At 32.0% G+C, this 18,032-nt stretch overlaps 1 protein-coding gene across 1 annotated transcript; it reads left to right on the plus strand.

Moving 5' to 3' along the window:
- Positions 1–8,041: 8,041 nt before the first annotated feature.
- LOC107929067 (1-aminocyclopropane-1-carboxylate oxidase homolog 1) lies at positions 8,042–16,143 on the plus strand. Its single transcript, XM_016860405.2, has 3 exons — positions 8,042–8,561; positions 14,832–15,153; positions 15,774–16,143. The coding sequence occupies exons 1-3, from the start codon at positions 8,044–8,046 to the stop codon at positions 16,032–16,034; spliced, it is 1,101 nt and encodes a 366-aa protein (XP_016715894.2). The 5' UTR covers positions 8,042–8,043; the 3' UTR covers positions 16,035–16,143.
- Positions 16,144–18,032: the final 1,889 nt, after the last annotated feature.

The raw sequence follows: 18,032 nt of genomic DNA on the forward strand, positions 1-18,032 counted from the left end.
TGGGATAAAAATCAATAATAAGATGTGTTTGGATTCAAAGAAGAAATAATTTACACACATAATTTTATAATTTTAAAGAAACTTAAACACAATTTCAACTTATTCAGGAATGTAGGTTTACGTATTGTCACGAAGCTCATTAATTTAATTAATTGTTCATCTGTGTTCTAAGAAATGTGTACCACCAATTTTACTAGTTCCACTTCTTAGATAAAGTAATCTCTTTTCAATTTTGCTTTTACACGAAAAATCTAGTACAAAATTCCAACTTAACATTCTTTTTACTTTACTTACCAGTATTCCAATTTAATTATACCAATACCAACCACAAAGAAAGCTCCAGCCTTTGAAAATTTTGCCAACCGTACGTACACTTGGTAAAACTTTGTTTATGGATTTTATTTTTCTTTGATGTGAAACTTTTTCTTAAATATTTTCTTCCTACCAACATTTTTTAATAATTATTTTATATATTGAATCAAAATTTATGTATGATTTTAAATTTTATAAAAATTTTAAAAATTAAAATTAAGGATGGATGTTAAAACTTTTCTATATGTTCTCATCTAGTTAACTTAGGAATGCAATGGAATCGAGCGAAGGTAAATTTTATCAAATTTATCATTTCTCTTCGTTGTGGATGCTAAAACTTGAATAACACTGCGATTTTTATAAATGTTTGATGCATCCATATATCAAACTCCATTCCATTGGATATTTATTATTCTTTCATATATTTTAATGTGCAATTAATATATAGAATAAAACAATAATCTAGGAATACCTCATCTAAATATTTTAGTATTTATCATATAACATATTGTTATATTCTTCTATCATTCAGACACGTGTCAGCACTAGACACATTGTTGATCTATGTGTTGGCTCCCTTTGAATCAGTGCTTCGGCAAGTCACCCGTGTTTAAGTGTAAATATTATCATTGTGTGAATACACTTACAAGACAATAGTAAATTCATTTAGACATAACTACCTCATACTGATAAAGTTTCATGATATAAGGACATGATTATTCTTTACGCATTTAGGAGGGGTTAAATGAATATCATGTCACGTCATACTAACAAACAAGAGGACCTCTCTTATAAATACCCTAATAAACAATGAAGAAATGATCGATCTTTTAGCACTCTAAAGTTACTTCGGGCAATTGTCTTCTTGATCAACTTGTCCTCTTGTTCGTATTTCAGCTTTCAATCTCTTTAGATGAACCGATCTCTATTGCACCTTCGTGATCTCCTCCCTACTCCTCTTGGTCCTTTTTCCTTGTTGTACACAATATCAACTCATATAATGTAATGACCCAAAATTCATGGACATCGGAAAAGAGTAGTATCGGGCCTCCATCTTAGAAAATTGAACCTGTAGATAATTATTAAAAATATTTATGAGTCTAGTGGTGTGTCTAATTATGTTTTAATTAAGTAAATTTATCCTAATTTAGAGTAATTAGTAAGAAGAGACTAAAGTGAATAAAGGTTAAAAGTTTAATTATAGATTAGAAGGAAGAAATAGGGACCAAATAGGTAAATAAGCCAATGGCTTAAGATTAGGCGGCAATACATGGAAAAATCTTAGATTTTTCTTGATTTATAATATAAAAATATTATTTAATTAAAATATTATAAATTATATTAATTAAAGTTAAGATATTATATTATAGGAAATGAATAAGATGAAGACAATTGTATGGTGATAAAATAATAAATGTGTAAAATATATAAAAACACACTTGTAATAAAATAAAATATTTTCTTATAATTTAAGTAAAAGATATTTGTGAATTAAATAATATTATAATATTATATATTGTTATTATTATTAACTAATACATAAAAGAATAAAAGAAACAAAAGAAGAAAAGAAACAGAGACCATTCGAAGCAGGGGAAGGAAAAAGAAAGAAATAAAAGAAAAAGGAAAAACTAGGGTTTAAGGATTTAAGCTTTAATTTGGTAAGTCAATCAAGTCATTTTCTTTTAATTTTGATGTTTTGGAAGTCTTAGAATAAAGTTTTGTTGAATTTAAGCTAAAATTTTGTAAGTTCTTAGATTTTTGAATATGATTCATGTTGAACAAAAAAATGAATTAGGAATTTAAATGATAGAATTTCTAGTTAGAATTGATAAAATGATTAAATTGTAAAGTAATCTATAAGTTTTATGTTGTAGTGTAATACCTCTTATCCGAGACCGTTGCCGGAGTCAAGCATGAGGCGTTACTTGACTTAACTTAAAAGTTCGGGGCATAAAAATTTACTTTTAAAAGTTATTTCACTGTTCATAATAAGGCTGTCCACCTGCGCAGCAGTCATTAAATTAATTATAAATAAATTTAAAAAACTCGAAATTTAGATCCGTAAATTTTTCCTGAAACTAGACTCATATATATTTTTATCATAAATTTTTCAGAATTTTTGGTTCAGCCAATTAGTACAGTTTATTAGTTAAAGTCTCCCCTGTTTCACTGATCGACTACCCTGACCTCTTGTCACTAAAATTCAATTGTCTCATTTTACAGACTTCATATGGTGCTTCCAATTATTTCTACTTGAAATAGACTCATTAAGGAATCTAAACATATAAATTATAACTCATAATTACTTCTATACAATTTTTAATAAATTTCTAAAGTCAGAACAGAGGACTTCAAAAAACATTCTTATCTTGTCTCACTAAAATTCAAATATCTAAAAACATATAATTCTTCTGCTTACTCTATTTCTTTCATGTGAAAGTAGACTCATTCAGCTTTAATTTCATATCTCACTCAGCTTCTAATTCAATTTACACTATTTTTGGTGATTTTTCAAAGTTACGACAATGCTGCTGTCCAAAAACTGTTCCATTGAAATTAAAAAAAAATCAATATAACCCCTTAATAATTATTTAACATTCCCTGCAAATTTCAAATTACAACCAATTTCAGTATTTCAACTAATTCATTTAAATACTAATAAAGTTCAACCAATCAACCATTCCAAGCTAAAAACATGTATATTTCATTGTCTAACACAACCATCACATTCAGATTTACTTTGCATTCTTAATCATTCATACTATTACTTTTTACTTCAATTCCCTATACATGCCATATAAATCAAAAAGTTGTTTAACAAAATCTACCGGAGTAAATCTGGATAGTGTGATTCTTGATGTAGATCCGATCCTCCGAACGTATTTATATGTCAATCTACAAGAAACAATAAACACACACAAGTAAGCTTATAGAAAGCTTAGTAAGTTCATAGGCATTTAAGATAAATCTTACCGAACTAATCATAATAATTCACATATTATTATTCACTACACTTCTTGCCATACACAATATCCAATAGATGAAATCATTTAATTGAGCTCAATTTCAACAACTACAATAAATCTACCACTTGAATATGAGTCTATGTATCACTTACTTACTTTATCAAATTAGTGAACGTCTTACGAAATTGAGTACTTCATTTCCTCGATGCCATAGTCCAACTATGGTCTTACACATAACACATACCGATGCCATAACCCAACTATGGTCTTACACTGATCAGATAAGTGTAGCTAAGCTACCACTTATCACTTATCACTTGTCACTGATCAGGTAAGTGTAGCTAAGCTACCACTTATCACTTATCACTTGTCACTTATCACTGATCAGATAAGTGTAGCTAAAATTACCACTTATCACTTGTCACTGATCAGAAGTACTCAAATCCGACGTTCCACTCAACTTGATCATTTATTCGGTTTTCACATTGTTATTTTATTTTCGATCCATCAACAAATATATATCATCATAAACTATATAGTTCATGAAATTAACATTTAATCGTTAAATTTCAGCCATATGAACTTTTACTTGACTACTTCGGAAAAGTTGCGGAAGTTTAGTGACTAATCGGTAATTTTCTCCTTTCCTCGTTTATCTTCAGGTTCTTGATCTAAAATACAAATTTATTCATTCATCAGCATCTAATTCAATTCTAATTCATTTCACAATTTATACTCATTTAATTTTTTAAATTACACTTTTACCCCAAACTTTACAATTTTTACAATTTGGTACCTACTCAATTAACCTCTCAATTGATCTAATTTTTCTCAATTAACACCTTGTTCAACTATTTTAGACTACTATATAGCCTTTGATATTCAAAACCGCAACACCAAACCCTAATTCCAAACTTTTTCACAATTAGGTCCCTAAAATCAATTTCTATCAAAATTACTTAATAAAATCATCATATAATAAAATTGAAGCTTTAATTCCATGTTCATTCGTCATAAAAATTCAGCACTCATCAATGGTAACTCTCAAAATCAGCCATGAAATCAAAAACTAATGAAATAATTAGTTGGACCTAATTGTAAAAGTATCAAAATCACAAAAATTAGAAGAAATAATCAAGAATTAAACTTACATGATTCAAATATATGAAAAACCAGCTTGGAGGGACCATTCAATGGCGTTTTTTTTCTGAGAAATATGAAGAATTGCCTAGAAACTCTTTTAATTAAGATTTTTATTTGTTAATTTTTACAAAATTTCCAATTTTGCCCTTATTACATAACTTTTTCAGATTTTTCTTCTCTTATGCCGTCTCAACTATTCCATATTGGCATATTTATGCCTTAAGTCCCTCCTTATTTACCACTTAAGCTATTTAATCACTTTTAACAAATTTTACATTATTTTTAGTTTAGTCCTTTTTAATTAATTGACCACCCAAACGTTAGAATTTTCTAACGAAACTTTAATACCAACTCAATGACACTATATAAATATTTCTAAAAATATTTATGGCTCAATTTATGAGTTTGAGGTTTCGATACCTCATTTTTTATTCTAATTATTTTAATATTTATTCCTAGTACACTATTCACTATTTCAAAAATTTTCCTAACTTTACATTTAATTTATTCTCACTAAATTAATAATATTTTATACTCATTTGTCAGATTTAGTGATCTCGAATCACCATTCCGACACCACTGAAAATTCAAGCCATTACATGTAGGGACTAAATTGAGGAAAATTCAAAATTAGTGAAATATGCTGAAAATTTAGTAGTTAAATTTGAGTTTAGATAAAATTTGAATAGAAATAGAGTGTGAATTAAATTAGAAAAGTAGATAAATCTAGCTAGGATTAAATTGGAATTAAAGTATAAAATTGGATAGAAATTTTATTATTATTGTAAAATTTGTGTTGTAATTAATTATTTAATTATTTAATTTTCGTAGCTAATAAGGAATTCGAGGTATCAGCACAAAAAGGGAAGGAGAAGGTTGTCAAGGAGTAACTGCAAAATTCGGGTTTGTATTATTATAATTCAAATTATTTATTATTTAATGTTAAATTTAAATTATGTGTATGGTAAGCAAATAAGAAGGTAATTGAAATATAAGGTAAGTATTATTATTAAGTTGAAAGAAATTCAATTGAATAATGGATATATGTGTGGAATTGAAATAAATATTGACTTGAAAATGGAAAAGTAAAATTTAATTGAATTGTGTTTTGATTAGTGAATGAAAAAGTATAATTGATATTGAAAATGAATTATTGAAATAAAGGTGAAAATTGGATTGTGAAATTGAAATACCCTATTAACTAGTCGGACTGAGTCGGATATAATTGGCATGCCATAGGATTTGGAAGAGTACGGGATTTATCGGCTTTGCCGATCAGGCACTTTATGTGTCGTACATCAGGCACTTTATGTGTCGTATCTCAGGCACTTTATGTGTCATATCAGGCACCTCATGTGTCGTTTCAGGCACTTATGTATCGTATACTGATCAGGTACTATGTATCGCTTTAGGCACAAAGTGCCGTACTGGTGTGTTTGGATTGGAATCCGTGCATCCGTCAAAGTCCAGATTGTTAATAGGGTGAATAATTGAAATGAGAAAATCAAATGAATTTGATCGATTGCAGTATTGAATATGAGGAAATTTAAAATTGTGGATTGAAATTGAGATTGAAAACAAAAGGCATGAACTTAATGTTCAAGTAGTGATTGAAATTGTTACATGTGATATGTGATTGAAATTGAAGAATAGCTATTAATTTTATTGTTATTGTTAATTGATGAAAGTTTAAGAATTAATTGATAATTAAGAAGATGGATAGTTACATGCTCGGTAATTCTATTTCTTTATTGCTATTATAATTTGAATTATGGTAATACCACTAAGTATAAAATACTTACCGTACGGTTGTTTCCGTGCGCAGGTTAAAAAGGAGTTAAAGTGTCGGTTCAGCATCCAGGACAATCCCGACTCCAGCATAAAGATTTTGGTGATGTTTTCTTCCTTTTAGTGAAAGTGGCATGTACATAGGGATTATAATGGTTATTTTAGTATGTTATATAATTTTGTTGTAAAGAAAGATATTTGGTATTTTGACGATTAAATTAGTAAAATGGTAGAAATTGTTTATGGCTTTGGTATTGAATTGGAATGGCTTGAATAGTTGATGAACTAATTAGAAATGTTAATAGGGTTTTCATTAATTAAGTTGTTAAGTCAATATGTCAAGTATGATTTAAGTATATTTGAGTATATAAATGTATTGGTTGAAATACTGGAATTGATTTGGTTGCGATTTGAAATTTGCAGGGAAGGTTCAATAATTATAAAGAGGTTATATTGATTTTTTTTAAAAAAATAAAAAAATAAAAATGAAGCCAATTAGTAAAAATTTATATGAATTTATGATTCTTTTATATATGTTTGTTATTTATTTAAGAATTATTTGTAAGTTGTCCGAAATGTCCGGTAATGCCTCATAACCCTGTTCCGGCGATGGTTTGGAATTAGGGGGTGTTACATATAATTACATTTTTGTCTCTTTAAAAGTTAAACATACAAGAGTATAAGGATGAAGTTAATTTAAGTGAGATTTAATTACAGCCTCATCCTCAATAATTCACTTTCATCTACTTGTCTATGTCACGTATAGTTTCCATATCTTCCTACAAGACTATAAGCATGAAAAAATAGAATTATTTATTTACTTTCATGTGAAAAATTAAGATGTTAAAAATCAAATCATGGATTGAAAAACAAAAGGGTGACTCTAAGCCATAATCCAATGTATATGATTGAATTAATGTGGCTTCAATCACTCACCGATGGATTTGCAACCCGCGTGAGGCAAGACGACTCGAAACCTGACATGTGTTTTAGTTGAGTTAATGTGAAGTTGGTGAGGTTGGGATAAAACGCTTATTTAGCTATATTATATCAACGGACGAGAGACATTCTTATAAATACTTTAGAAACTTAGAAATAAGATATCGATCTTTTAACACCCTAAAGTTACTTTGAGTACTTGCCATCTCAATTAACTTATCTTCTTGTCCTTCTTCTAGCTCTCGCCTCTATCGGTGAACCGATCCGATTGCCCCACCTTAACCTCTTTCTTGCTACTTGGTGAATTTTTTTTATGTATAAATTTTTTATCATATATATATAATAAGTGAAACGATTCAATTTAATAAAAATATTTTAAGTAATATACGATACCACGGGTAAAAAGATTAATTATTTTATAAGTAAATAAACATAAAATTTTATATAAATAATCAATTTTTATTATAAATAAATGATGTGATATATCAAATATAAATACAAATGTTAATTACTAGTATGATAAACAGTATCACTACCAACCAAATTGAATTGCAAAATTAAAACGAATGATCTTATAATCTAATGACACCTTGATTTTCTTTTTTAACGAAGACACCTTAATTTCATTACTGCAAGCAATGGGCAATGAATAATTTGTATTAAAAAAATTTACTTAAAATTTTGGCACATTTATATCTATATTTAAACATTTCACAAACAAAAAATCGTACGGAACAAATTTTATAAAATAATTATGGCTGCGTCAAAAATGTCTATATAAAGGCAACAAAGCATCGTTCACTTCCAAAACCAACAAGTCATTGGGCTTTGTAGTGAGGGGAGTCAAGAGTGTGACATTCATTTTCTCATTGCGTTAAACGAAACAAAGAAAATGATTGCCACACCCGAGCCCGACCATGACTGGAAAACCGAGTTAATGGCCATCGACCAATCAAAATCCGGCATCAAAGGACTCGTCGACGCCGGCTTAGCAAAGCTGCCACGTGTTTTCGTGCACGATCACTTGAACCTTAATATCAAATCAGGACCTGCCCCCGACAATGTTAACATCCCGGTCATTGACTTTGCCGGTGTCAACACCGATTCCACTCTACGGGCTATGATAATTGATGAAATCCGTAACGCCTGCATGAAATGGGGATTCTTTCAAGTTGTTAACCATGGAATCCCTGTTATCACCTTGGAAGAGATGATCAATGGGATCCGTAGGTTCCATGAACAAGAACCTGAAGCCAAAGAGAAGCTTTATTCTAGAGATGAATCCAAGAAGGTTACGTTCAATACTAAGATTGATATGTCTCAAACTATGGCTGCTTATTGGAGGGATACCCTTACTTGTGTTATGGCCCCTAATCCGCCTGCTACTCAAGAGCTACCTGGAACTTGCAGGTAAAAAAAAAAAGGATTATTATAATTTTTAGTCATTGAACTTGGTAATTAGTTCTACTTTGATAGCTGTATTTTTTTTGTCCATTTTGGTTTCTAAATTTGGAAACTAAGTTCATTTATATTAGAATTTAGATTCCATCAAGATGATGACATTTCACTTAGAGATTATTGTTGTTCCAATAGGGTCGGAAGCGTGTAAATTATTGTACTAAAAAATCACACAAAGTTCAATTCCCAGGAAAGAGAGGTGGATCACATGGATCTCTTAAATACCAAGTCTTTCCTTAGACAGAATATCCCTTCTATAGTAATTTAATAGCACAATTAAATACTACTATTATACCCTCAAATATTGAAAGAAAAATAGGACAAGAAAGAACACAAGAGTTTTAACGAGGTTCGGTAAATTATACCTACGTCCTCGGGCACTAACACCAGATGATAACTTTACTATCTCCAAAGTATTACAAACAAATAGAATTCCTTAAGAATTTTCAAATGGGAGAAGAGAGAAAACTAAGAGAGAAAGATTGGTTGGGATGAATTGAAATGAGAAATGAGAAGGCCTATTTATAGTTGAGGTTCAAGGACCAAACAATAAATAGCCCATTATCTCAAGGACCAAAAAAAAATTATCCCTTGCCACTTTTCCAAAGTTGGTGGTTGTCATTATTGATTGTCTCCCATTAATGTTAATGGCAACCATTATTAATTGTCTTCCATTAATGTTAACAATCTCCACCTTGAAGATTTGATTAGGATAATCACATCTTCACACACTTCCTTCAACTCCCCAAATTCGATAAAGCTATCTTTTGTAGTGCCTACAAATGCGCTCTCGAGCGCCATACACCTGAAGGTGCTCAAATTCTCAGGATATTAATCAAGTTCAAACAATGATTAAACTTGATTGTTGTTACCACATTGGTCATCATATCTGCGGGATTATCTGCTGTCGGAATCTTCTGAAGTAGAATTTTTCCTTTTTCAAAGACTTCCCGCACAAAGTGATATCTTACGTCGAAATGCTTGGTTCTTGAATGATAGACTTGATTTTTCGCCAAATGAATAGCGCTCTGACTGTCACAATATAAACTTTTGTGACTTTGAACAACTCCTAAGTCTTTCAACAATCCATTAAGCCAAATAGCCTCCTTAACAGTTTCTGTAACTGCCATATATTCTCCCTCTGTAGTAGACACAGCTACTGTAGACTGTAAGGTAGACTTCCAACTCACTGGGGTTTTCGCAAGAGTAAACAGATACCCCGTAGTTGAACGACGTTTATCTAAATCACCAGCAAAGTCGGAATCAACATATCCAACTACAAACTGACCAAGTGCTTCATCCTGTTCAAAAATTAAACCAACATCTACGGTTTTTCGAAGATACCGTAGAATCCATTTCACAACTTGCCAATGTCCTTTTCCAGGATCATGCATATACCTGCTCACAACTCCAACAGCTTGTGAAATGTCAGGCCTCGTACACACCATCGCATACATCAAACTCCCAACTGCATTAGCATATGGGACTTTCGCCATATATTCTCTTTCATCTTCAGTCTTCAGAGATAATTGAGCACTAAGTTTCAAATGAGAAGCAAGTGGGGTACTTACATGTTTTGTGTTTTCATTTACACCAAAACATTGTAATACCTTTTTCAGATATTGCTTCTGATTTAAACAGAGCTTGCCTCTCGGTCTATCTCTACTTATCTCCATGCCGAGAATCTTCTTGGCCTTACCTAGATCTTTCATCTCGAACTCTTGATTCAACTGAGCCTTCAGCTTATCTATCTCATTTTGGCTCTTCGAAGCGATTAACATATCATCAACATACAAGAGTAGATAAATGAAAGATCCGTCATGCAGCTTCTGCAAATATACACAATTGTCATATTTGCTTCTTGTGTACTTCTGCCTTCTTATAAAGCTATCAAATCGCTTGTACCACTGCCTTAGGGATTGCTTCAATCCATATAGCGATTTTTTCAGCTTACAAACCCAATTTCTACCACAAGCATCTGTGTATCCTTCGGGCTGAGTCATATAGATCTCCTCTTCTAACTCACCATGCAAGAAAGTCGTCTTAACATCAAGTTGAGCTAGCTCCAAATTCAATTGTGCTACCAAGGCCAACAAAATTCTAATGGAGGAATGCTTCACAATAGGGGAAAATACATCATTGTAGTCAATTTCCTCCTTCTGAGCGTAGCCTTTAGCTACCAATCTTGCCTTGTAGCGAATATCCTTCTTGTTAGGAGATCCATCTGCCTTTGCGAATACCCACTTGCATCCGATTGCCTTTTTACCTTTCGGTAATTGCGCCAACTCCCAAGTATTATTCTTCCGGAGAGACTGCATTTCTTCATCCATGGCGCTTTTCCATTTATCACTTTCTAAGCTTTGCATTGCTTCTTGATAAGTGATAGGAATATCATCAACAACGGGAAGGGCGTAGGCCACCATATCAGTAAATCGAGCAGGTTTACGAATTTCTCTCCGTGGCCTTGCAACTGCAACTGGTTCTGGTGTACTTAGTGGTTCTTGGGTCAAAACCTCTTCAACCTCTAATTCCTCCATTGTGGCTGGAGAATTAGACTTATTAACTGGGCAAATCCCCATCTGCTCAAACTCCACCTGTTTTGGAGTACACTCCACCTGCTGTGGAGTATTGCTCGTCTGAATATCTTTATCTGCTACCTTTTTCAATGTGGCAGATTCATCAAAGGTAACATCTTTGCTACAGATCATTTTCTTTGTGCTTAAGCACCAAAGACGAAATCCCTTCACTCCAGAAGTGATTCCCATAAAGAGAGCTTTCTTTGCCCTCGGATCTAACTTTGACTCCTTCACATGGTAATATGCAGTGGATCCAAACACATGTAAGGAATCATAATCTGTAGCCGGTTTTTCAGACCATACCTCCATAGGAGTTTTTCTTTCTAATGCAGATGATGGCAAACGATTAACAAGATGGCCAGCGTATGTCATAGCCTCAGCCCAAAATTGCTTGCCCAACCCAGCATTGGACAACATACATCGAACTTTCTCCAGTAATGTTCGATTCATACGCTCTGCCAATCCATTCTGCTGTGGTGTATCCCTAACTGTGAAGTGTCGAACAATACCATACTCTTGGCACACATCGAAGAACGGATCACTTTTATATTCCCCTCCATTGTCCGTCCTAAGCCGCTTGATTTTCTTGCCAGTCTGGTTTTCGATCATAGTTTTCCATTTAAGAAAAACTCTAAGCACTTCATCCTTAGTTCTCATGGTATACACCCAAACTCTTCTGGAAAAGTCATCAACAAAAGTAACAAAGTAGTGTTTTCCTCCCAATGAAGGTGTCTTGGAATGCCCCCACACATCTGAGTGAACATATTCTAAAATACCTTTTGTATTATGGATAGCAGTGTCGAATTTCACTCTCTTTTGCTTTCCCAGAACACAATGCTCGCAAAATTTTAATTTGCAAGCCTTTGCACCTTTCAACAATCCTTGCTTTGCCAGAATTTGCAAGGATTTTTCGCTGGCATGTCCCAACTTCATATGCCACAACTGTATTGAGTCCAATTCTTTGTTGCCGGAAGCTGCAGCGACTGCTCCAATAACTGTACTACCTTGGTAGTAATACAAGTTATTTTTCCTGATGCCCTTCAATATCACAAGTGCGCCAGATGTCACTTTCAAAATCCCATCTCTCATAGTAACAACTGAACCATTGGATTCCAAGGCTCCCAATGAGATGAGATTTTTCTTCAAACTGGGCACGTACCGAACATCAGTCAGAACTCTGGTTGATCCATCTTGATTCTTTAATTGGATTGAATCTATCCCAACAGTTTTACAGGCATTATCATTGCCCATATAAACAACTCCTCCATTTAGTTCTACTAAATTAGAGAACCACTCCCGGTTAGGGGACATATGATAGGTACAACCCGAATCCAATATCCACTCATCTGAATGGAACGACGATGATGATGCAACCAGTGATAGTTCAGAGTCACTAGTATCATGCTTTGCAACACAAGCATCTACAGCAGCTTTTCCCTTATTCTTCAGCTTTGGACAATTTTTCTTTCAGTGGCCTTTCTCATGACAAAAAGCACATTCATCTTTCCCGAGTCTGGACTTTGACTTTGATCTCCCCTTTTGAGTTTTCTTCCGAGTGTATGAACGACCTCGGACTACTAAAGCTTCTGTATCTCTGATTGAGTTTTTCTGTTTGTCCTTCTTTCTCTGTTCATAACTGTATAAGGCCGCACAGACTTCGTTCAGAGATATATCACTCCTGCCATGAAGTAGAGTAGTTTCTAGGAACTCAAACTCCTCAGGAAGTGACCCCAACAGCATCAAAGCCAAATCTTCATCTTTGAATGTCTCATCCATATTCAGCAAATCAGTGACTAACTGATTAAATTTGGTGATGTGATCATTCATTGTGGTACTTGGGACGTATGTGAAGCGAAACAGTCTTTTCTTCAAGTGGAGCTTATTTTGACTGTTTTTCTTCAAAAATTTTTCTTCAAGTGCCACCCACAACTTATTTGCAGAAGTCTCCTTTGAAAAAGCATACCTCTGCTCTCGAGAAAGGCATGATCGAATTGTGCCACATGCCAACCGATTGATCGCCTTCCAATCTTTCTCCTGTACATCATCTGGTTTCTCTTCATCAATGGCAATGTCTAGACCCTGCTGAAAAAGGGCATCTAGAACCTCACTTTGCCACATACCAAAATGGCCCGTGCCATTAAAGATCTCCACGGCCAGTCTTGCATTTGTAATTGTCGGTCTTGTCCACATGGACGATGTTGAAGCTCCTACACCGACCGTTTTCTCCATAATCTTTCAATATACCTAAGGAAATCTTTTCTGATGTGGAAGATCAATTTAAACTGCAACCACAGAGCATACTACGATTAACCTTTTGCTCTTGATACCACTTGTTGTTCCAATAGGGTCGGAAGCGTGTAAATTATTGTACTAAAAAATCACACAAAGTTCAATTCCCAGGAAAGAGAGGTGGATCACATGGATCTCTTAAATACCAAGTCTTTCCTTAGACAGAATATCCCTTCTATAGTAATTTAATAGCACAATTAAATACTACTATTATACCCTCAAATATTGAAAGAAAAATAGGACAAGAAAGAACACAAGAGTTTTAACGAGGTTCGGTAAATTATACCTACGTCCTCGGGCACTAACACCAGATGATAACTTTACTATCTCCAAAGTATTACAAACAAATAGAATTCCTTAAGAATTCTCAAATGGGAGAAGAGAGAAAACTAAGAGAGAAAGATTGGTTGGGATGAATTGAAATGAGAAATGAGAAGGCCTATTTATAGTTGAGGTTCAAGGACCAAACAATAAATAGCCCATTATCTCAAAGACCAAAAAAAAATTATCCCTTGCCACTTTTCCAAAGTTGGTGGTTGTCATTATTGATTGTCTCCCATTAATGTTAATGGCAACCATTATTAATTGTCTTCCATTAATGTTAACAATTATGTCATATCATCAATTAAAATTTTTAATAAATATGTATTTTAAAAAATTTCAAGTAACAAGGTGATACAATTTTAGAGTATCACATCATTAAACCTTTAGAGTTCCCAAGTTCATGGATCAAAACAGACCAGATTGCTCAGTTTAGATACCAAAGTGGACAAAAAAGTTGCATAATGACAAATTCACCCTTAACGTTTACTTATTTTGTCACTTTGGTCCTAATTTTTTTTAATCACTTTGGCCCTCAATTTTCAAAATTTAATCAAATTAATTTTCTTTTTCTTTATTGACTAAAAAGCTGACCAAACTTTTAAAAAATTAATGGAATTGATGTGGCGGTTCACACGTACTTCATTGTTGATGTAGACATTTAAAACTTTTTGAAATTTTAATAATTTTTTTTATTTTTATAAAGTACACATATTGTCACATGGGCTACCATGTAATTGTTGTTGAAATTTTAACAATCTTATTAGTTGTTTCATTATGAGTAATTTTACTAAAATTTGAGGATTGAGAGTCGAAGTAATTTAAAAAAAAAAACTAAGGCTAACAAAAGATGTAAAAGTTAGGAGCTAAATTTATTATTATACCAAAAAGGTATTAAGTACCAAAATGAACCTAACTACCAAGTTCGGGGACTAAAACTTATATAAACTCAAAAAAATTATTACACGAACTTTTCATGTAATGACTTGTCATTGCACTAATATACTTAAAACGATTTGGATGGGTATTTTGTCAGGGATATAATGCTTGATTACACGAACAATGTGATGAACTTGGGGACTACACTCTTCGAATTGATATCAGAAGCTCTAGGGCTAAACCCGAACCACCTCAAGGACATTGGTTGCACCGAGGGACTGTATGTTATGGGCCATTATTCTCCGGCATGCCCTGAACCAGAACTCACAATGGGCACCGGCGTCCACACAGACAGTGGTTTCCTCACCGTGCTCCTCCAAGACCAAATTGGTGGCCTCCAAGTCCTCCATGATAATCGATGGATTGATGTTACCCCAATTCCCGGAGCTCTTATAATAAACCTTGGAGATCTGTTACAAGTAAGTCCATGATTTCACCTTACAATGTGAGGGGTGAGTAGGATTCGGTTTCTTTCATCGGTTTGCTTTTTTCTGTTTATTGAATTTTCAATGATAACTTGGTTTGATTTAATTCACGTTTTTTTATATTATTTTTGGATTTAGGGCTTTTTTTTTTGAAATTGGATAGATAATCAAATTGTCGGTCCGTTTTTAATGGTATAAATTATTAAAAAATTCATAAAAAAGTTATTAGAAATTTTATAAAACCTAATTCCACCGCCTGCTCAATAAATATTTTTATCTCAATTCAATCGGTTTAGAGTGTTTCACGGTCTAATCGATTCAACCTCTTTGTCTAGACCAATATACCGGTTGGTTCTCAAAGCTCAATATTGATTAGTATAATATAAAACTTAGTTCTCAAACTTTAAACATTCTGTCTATTACTATATGTATATTTGAAACTAAAGTTTATCTATATTTATTTATATATATATTAGAATTTTTTGAAAATTTATACATTTTTCAATTTAAAACCAAGGCCAAATTGATAAAATATATAAGTATTGAAGGCTTAGCTATTATATCAAGAAAAATAATGTACTGAAGTGATGTTTATTTTTTGTCATATTTTGCAGCTAATTTCAAACGACAAGTTCATCAGCGTGTACCATAGGGTAGTAGCAAGAAACATTGGACCTCGAATATCAATTGCTAGCTTTTTCAGAACATATATTGAACCACAAAATGCATTCAGAAGGTATGGACCGATCAAGGAACTGTTGTCTGAAAACAACCCACCAATTTACAAGGAAACCAATCTGGTGGATTATTTCAAATTCAAGCACCTTAAAGGTGTTGAAGGGACCTCCGCTCTTGCACATTTCAAGCTCTTTTAAATCTCTTCTTTTAGGATTTTATCAATAAATTAAATCCCATATGTGGGAATTAATTAATTACCAAATCATGTGTGTTATGTTTTATCTTTTACTTGAATAAATGAATATGTTATTTTCTTTGGATTTTCTATTTAAAAATGTTTATTTACATAATCATGTAATGCCAACTTTTCTTTTTGTCGAAATGTAACAACATCGTTAGTCAATTTGGAAACAGCACCAGAAGGCAAAATTATTCCTTTTTTTTTCATTAATATATTATTTGATAGTTAAGTTTAATTTTAATGTTTATTTTCGTACTTAAAATTTTTAATTTAATATTTGAGTTTTCTTTTATTCTAGATAAATACTTGAGTTTATCTTTAATATTTAATTTGGTAATTGAATTTTATTTTTGTTCCAATTAAGTATCTATCTTTTTTTACTAGAGTGTATGTATCAAATGTTTCTTAAGTCGCTTAATTTGGGTGTTAAATAGAACATTGAAATCAAATTTAAATACCAAATGATAAATTAACACATTTCTAAGAAGGATAGAATTTATTAAAATAACAGGGGAAAGCTGCCCCAACCAGCACCAATTGAATAAGTAGACATTTGAATCTGTCAAGAGGATTTTACCCTAGTAATACTCTCAGCCTAAATATAATTAGCATTAAACTGTACTAATTATTTGGGTTACACAAGTTCTTCATATCCTTTTAGCCCGTCATCTTTAGTTAGGCATGTGAGCTGTTTGGGCTCCATGGCATCCTTGCCCATTTGTGCTTTAATCAACTCAAAATTCCCATTGGATTCAAATAATCTCACATAGTCACATTATTATTTCTTCATTTAGAGCTGTTTAAAGGTAGAGTTATCTACTCGAATCTAAAAGTTTATCTTAAATATGATAGGACTTAAATAAGTAGGTGAAACTCAAAAAATAACTTAAACAAAAATATAAGTCTTTTTTTTAATTGGGTTGAGTCTTGGACAAAATTTTAAAACTCGAACTTATTCTAGTTATATATAAAATATATATTATAAATATAATAAGGTAATTATTTGGTACACAAGTGATAAAAATATTTTATTCCACAAGTAAAATCGAGATTTTACTATATCTCTTAATTTTTTAATTTTTAACTTTTTAAATATAACTTAAAATCACATCACATAATTTTAATACCATTATTATATATATTATATTTAAAATTTTAAAATACAAAAATCAACAAAAACCCAAATCTTTTTAATCTAAAGTCGAAACCTATCCTAAACAAAACACAAAGACCAACTCCTAATAGGCTAAAATATAATTTCCAACCTATCATGATTTTCATAGCTTTGTGTCAAGTTCCATCAAACAGCTCTCACTCTTCCCACGCCTCCACCCAACACTAATCTCTCCTCCTCAAAGGCTTCACAGGTCACCATTTCACCGTCTAAGCCCTGACCTTGCTGCAAAATTTTGCATTTTCCCATCCAATCAAATGTTTTGTAACTACATAATAATTAATTTTTATTAAAATTGTAGTGATGACCTCAAACAATATATATAGATCCTTGTCTAGAAAAGCATCACGTGGGATAATATAAGGGCTGCATTATTAAATTATTGTTTACCTTTACAAAACAAGTTAGGACCACCCACTAGTTCTGCTATGATTTTCAAATTAACTAAAAAATTGGGGTTTCAGTCATCTCACCTATTGATAAATTTATTTATATGTAGAAATTTATATTTATATTTTAAAAGAATTCATACCTTATCTAAACTCCCACATCAACAACCACTTAATTTTGTAAATAAAATAAAAAACAAATCACTTAATTACTCAATATATTATTTAAAAAAAAAAACTAAAAAAATGTTCGCTATATAAAAAATAAACCCATCCACTTCAAAATTAATCTTATTTGTTTAATTTGTTCGGATACAAATATATATAATTGTTAGAATTGGATTAAATTAAATTAATTAAATAAAAAATTAATTGATATATTAATTCAGAT

This window comes from Gossypium hirsutum, chromosome D09 (assembly GCF_007990345.1).
Source record: "Gossypium hirsutum isolate 1008001.06 chromosome D09, Gossypium_hirsutum_v2.1, whole genome shotgun sequence".
NCBI classification, from domain to species: Eukaryota; Viridiplantae; Streptophyta; class Magnoliopsida; order Malvales; family Malvaceae; genus Gossypium; species Gossypium hirsutum.